General features: G+C 37.7%; 1 protein-coding gene across 1 annotated transcript in view; it reads right to left on the reverse strand.

Annotated features, from left to right (window-relative positions):
• The window catches only part of DENND6A (DENN/MADD domain containing 6A), a 75,016-nt gene that overhangs the window by 21,846 nt on the left and 47,858 nt on the right, over positions 1–5,312 (reverse strand). The window contains exons 7-9 of the mRNA XM_006862071.1: positions 4,244–4,323; positions 3,119–3,181; positions 2,352–2,407 (exon numbers count right to left, since the gene is read on the reverse strand). Coding sequence (XP_006862133.1) covers positions 2,352–2,407; positions 3,119–3,181; positions 4,244–4,323 — 199 coding nt within the window. The remainder of the gene's footprint in view (positions 1–2,351; positions 2,408–3,118; positions 3,182–4,243; positions 4,324–5,312) is intronic.

The following is a 5,312-nucleotide window of genomic DNA, read 5'->3' on the forward strand; positions in this document are numbered from 1 at the left end:
AAGTTTTCAGCACTTTGTTTACACTTTTCTGTAGGTTTGTGATTGTTTAAAAAATAGATATGAGGGGGCTTCAAAAAAGTTTAGTGGAAAAATGGAATTTTACCACAACTTTTTAAATTCCACACATACATGTGGGATTTTACTAATTCTTATATATATAATATTTAACTGTATTTCTGCCACTAAACCTCAAGTGCATTTCCAGAACTCTCTGTCCTTTGCTCTTAACTTTAGTCTTGGTATAAAAATAACACCTTCAATATAACCGATAAATATTTAAATCCTCATTAACACTTTGTTGTTGTTGTTGTTGTTATGTGCTGTGGAGTAGGTTCCGACTCATAGCGACCCTGTACAGGGTTTCCGACACTAATGAGTGCAAAATGGAAGCGCTACACACAAAATAAAGATGACAAGGTCTTCCTTCTGCAGCACCAGAGGGTGGGTTCAAACTGTCAGCCTTTCAGTCAGTTGTTGCTAAGTGCCACTGAGTCGGTTCTGATCCATAGCTATCCTGTGTAAGGGTTTCCAAAGCTGTTAACTCTTCATGGGAGCAAAATGCTTCATCCTTCTCCCATGGAGCGGCTTATGAGAGCTCAAACCATCAACATGTGGTACACACTTCAGTGCTTCTCTTACAAAGCCACCAGGCTCCCTTTTTTAACTATCAAAGGTGGTGGTGGTTATGTGCCGCGGAGTCGGTTCCAACTCATAGCGACCCTGTACAGGGTTTCCGAGGCTGTAAATCTTTATGGGAGCAGAAAGCCTCATCTTTCTCCCACAACTTACTCCTTGATGAAGGGAAGTAACAAATTAGCAATAGTATGCATCACTCTTAGTATATTTTTTTTGTGGTACTTATTCACTTACTCTTAGAACCCTCCCCTTTTCTATAGGTATGTTCTAAAAATACTTAACATACACATTTTTAACAAATTTACTTTTAAGTCACGATTACAATTTATAGACAGTAACAATTTAATAAGCATATATATGACCATATAATCACCACCAAAGATATAGAATTATTCCATCAGTTCAAAAAATTCCCTCACAATTCTTACATTGCTGATTTCACTTCTCCATCCCCAATTATTAATCTGATTTCTGTCCCCAGTTTTACCTTTTCCAGAATATCATATAAATGGAAGTATTCAATGCTTTTAAAATCTGACTTTTTTGTGAGTAAAGGTTTACAGACAAGATTATCAATTTTGTATTCAACCAATCACACACCTTGTTTCATCTCGATGACTACAATCCCCTCCCTGTAACAACAGTTAATCCACTACCTCCCTGTGGTTCCTATTTCCATTCCACCCACCTTTACATCCCTTCTCAACTTTGCCCTTCGGTAAATGTTGCACTTTTGATTGTGAATGATAGAACATTTCATGGTGAGTATATGGGCTGTGAACCACAAGGTCAGCAGTTCAAAACTATCAGCTGTTCCACGGGAGAAAGATAAGGCTTTCTGCTCCCGTAAAGATTTATAGGCTTGGAAACCCTGTACAGGGTTGTTATGAGTCGGAACCAACTCCACAGCACATAACAACAACAACAAAAATACCTTATTAGGTATACTCACCCCACAGCGCCACACCAGGATTCCCTAGTGCAACTTACTAGGGAGTCCTGGTGTGGTGCTGTGGATTAATGCGCCAGACTGCAAAGTCCACGGTCCAAGCTCAACAGCTGCTCCTTGGAAACCCTATACAGGATCGTTATGGGTCGGAACCAACTCGGTGGCACTTAACACATACCAAAATACCTTATTAGTGCTGTTGTCCCCCCAAATACCTATCTACTGCTTGGCTGAATATTAGGCCACAGGTGTGAGTTTCTATCTAGACCTGAAGGGTAGTTTAGGGCTAGAGTCTAAGGTTCCTCCAGTCTCTTTCTAGTGTTTTCCACAATCTATATGAGAACAGGGAGTCCTGGTGTGGCGCTGTGGGTTAATGCGCCAGACTGCAAAGCCGTTTGAAGTGAAAGGTCGGAGGTTCAGGCTCACCAGAAGCTCCTCGGAAACCCTAGACAGGGTTGCTATGGATCGGAGTTGACTCGACGGCACTTAACAACAACCACAACAATATGAGAACCGAGTCCTGGTGTGGCACTGTAGGATAAGCACTGGACAGCAGGGTAAGTTTGAACCACAAGGTCTGAGGTTCAAATCCACCTTTTACTTCTTGGAAACCCTATACAGGGTTGCTAGGAGCCAGAACTGACTCGATGACACTTAACAACAATGTCAACAACATACGAAAACATTCATTTTCTAAAGAAACTAACATCAACACCACAAAGTAAAAGAGAGAAAGGGCACAATTAATAAAAAATTTCAGTATCACCTGAAAAGATCCACTTCATGAACAGTAGGCAATACAACAGATATATGCGTGTCTGGCTAAGAGAAAAGAAAAAAAAAAGAAGCATCACCAAGATCTGCGGATATTAACTTTTTAAAAAATACTATTTCATGATCAACAACACATATTAACCTGTTCCCCCTTTTTAAAGTTCTTTGCTCCAGGAGCAGTCAGAGAATTATCAAGAATTCTCTAGGACAGCACACACATTCCATGAATAAAGCAATAATCCAATACTGAGATGAAACATTAACTCCCTAGCGTACAAAATACCCTCTTAATACTAGTTGATATGGAACAGATAAATTATTTTCCTATTGCCCCCTAATATTACTCAACTTAAAAGACAAAGGGAGTGCTAATATGCCAGTAAAAACATTTCCAATGAAAATTAACCCCACCCCTGAGCAGATGTAGCTTTCTGGACAAAAATGAAAGGCAATTATAACTACAGAATATATTTCACAGTGTTTCCTAAAAACAAAAGCCACTCTCCATAAGACAGATGGATAGCTTTGTTCAAACTGAAGCTGGTTGAAAAACAGATTTACTTTCCCTTTGTCCTCACAATTACTGTATAAACTAAGAGTTCACCAAAAACAGTCTAAGAAACACTCAGTAGTTTGTTATCAATTCATTAAAAAATTATTTAATGGAACATTACAGTAACATTTAGACATACATAAGCTCAAGAATCTTTGTTAAAGACATCCATTAAACAGACTATATGTAATGGATTATTGTACTACCTGTTGAGTTAACTGTACTATTTGAGTTGTTCCAGGTTTGTCATGACAGGTTGGAATTCGTACCTTAAAGAGAAACAGAAGAAACTGCTTTAGCTATAAAAGAATGCACCTAAAGGACTACTTTCTATAATTTGCTAGTCTCACTAAAATGAGGCATTACAAGTGCTGTAGCCTGCTAAAAAGGTACACTCAGCTTTGCCTAAAAAGTCAAAAAAAAGTAGACTATCATGTAAAATAAAAGAAATAATGGTCATATTTATTTTTAGTCACAGCAGAAGGTAAGTGAATCAAGGTCTCTGTACTTCCAAACAAAAAGAAACCATTAACCAGAGAAAAGCAAACGTAATGAACAACAGAGAAAGTATATCAATTTAATAATGTCCATTGTTTACTCTTCCACTCTGCTTCATTAACATATACACACCCAAACACACCCTCTTCAAACTTGCCAAACTTTGGGATAAATCTCACAGGAAATCATGGGAAATTTTAACACAGAACTGTTAAAAATACCACTGATGATTTCCTAGGGAAAAGCAGAATACAATGCAGACCCTACAGAAATAAGCCCATCCAAATAGAGTGTTGCAAAAAAGAAGTCCAACTGGATCATGAATTGCAGAAGCTCTGCAGAATATTTCACACAAAGCCTAAAAGCAAAATGCTAATTCATTTTAAAACAAAATAAAACTTAACAGAGAATAATACCCTGGGATGAACAGGCTTGATTTGACATTGCATACTAAGAAGATCATTTAGGACTAAGGACTAGAAACTTTGCTAATTTCTCTTAACTTTTACTAATTCTTACTTAACCCTACCACTGAAGGATTTGTTTCTGAAGACCACACATCTCTAGAGGCAAATGGTAGGGTGAAGGAGTATACCTCACAGTAGAACTTCATTCACAAATATGCTATACAAAGGGCACCCTGGTACAAACTTCAAGAGACATAAGGAGACTGCTGATGTCTGAATTTGTGTAACTAGTGGTCCCCTGTAACAGGATGAATTGTGGTAACTCCTTACATCAGTGAAAGCAGTGTTACTAGGAAGTAAAAGCAGAGTTCACATAAGGAATTTTAAAGAGAGTAAAAAACCAAAGAGGTATAAGCTAATTTTTACCTTTATTACCACCCCCATGATAGGCAGCAACAATGTCTTTCCTGGTACTGGAGCAGGCCATCTATCAACATCATTACAAGCTGAAAATGCAACAAAATATTTCCTTAGTTTAAATGGAAATATTAAAATATGAAAAAATGGGGCATTCGAAATTAAAACTCTACTTCTTATAATTTAAGCAAAAATATACTTGGAAGACCAACCATGTAAGAACAAAAGCATCTGTAGGAAGGGAAAAGAAAGAAGAATGAATGAAAATGGGGAACCCTGGGAGAAGGTGGGAAGAGTGCTTTTACATTGGGTGGATTGCAACTATTGTCATGAAACAAAATGTGTATAAACTATCAATTAGAATAATAATTTTCTCTGTAAACTTTCACCAAAATAACAACAAAAAGTTCCTTAAAAAGAGTGGGAGGTAAAGGTAAAAGAAAACGGAAAAATGATAAAACCTACATTTCACTTAGATACATATATTCTAGAGTATACACTGGTAAATAAATCATCTATAAATAACAAATTAAACAGATTTTAAAGGTGTTTTCCCATTTATTACATCTAAAATTAGCCAAAAAGGAATCCTACCAGGATGACATCTTTTTTGTATGTATCAAGCGTTGCGGACTGTGTAAGACTGGTCAGAGGTTTGAGGCCCTATAGGCCCGAGTGTAACAAATGAGGCCACTGGCAGTTAATGGCAAGTTGTTTTTCATCTTAATATTATTACATGTATTAATTTAATACACAGAGCTCTTGATAATATCAGATAAATGTGATATTTTCCTAAAGCCTAAGACTGAAAGTTGCAAGGTCAAGCCTTTCTCCAGAAGGATTAACTAAAAATATCTTAGCTAAGTCTCGGTTCTTTGTTCTATAGACAAAGAACCCATCCTCCCTAATCCTTTTCCAGGTGCAGCCCATTCATCTGGGCAACTGGAGTCCTCCTGCAGACCTGGCTCAGGAAGCCCAAACAGCGGGACTCCGCCCAAGCTTTTGTCCTTACCTCTCACCTTCCACCACCTGAGCTCAGGGGCTATAGATATGTTAATTGGGCCTGAGAATCCAAGTT

This window comes from Chrysochloris asiatica, unplaced genomic scaffold, assembly GCF_000296735.1.
Source record: "Chrysochloris asiatica unplaced genomic scaffold, ChrAsi1.0 scaffold00046, whole genome shotgun sequence".
NCBI classification, from domain to species: domain Eukaryota; kingdom Metazoa; phylum Chordata; class Mammalia; order Afrosoricida; family Chrysochloridae; genus Chrysochloris; species Chrysochloris asiatica.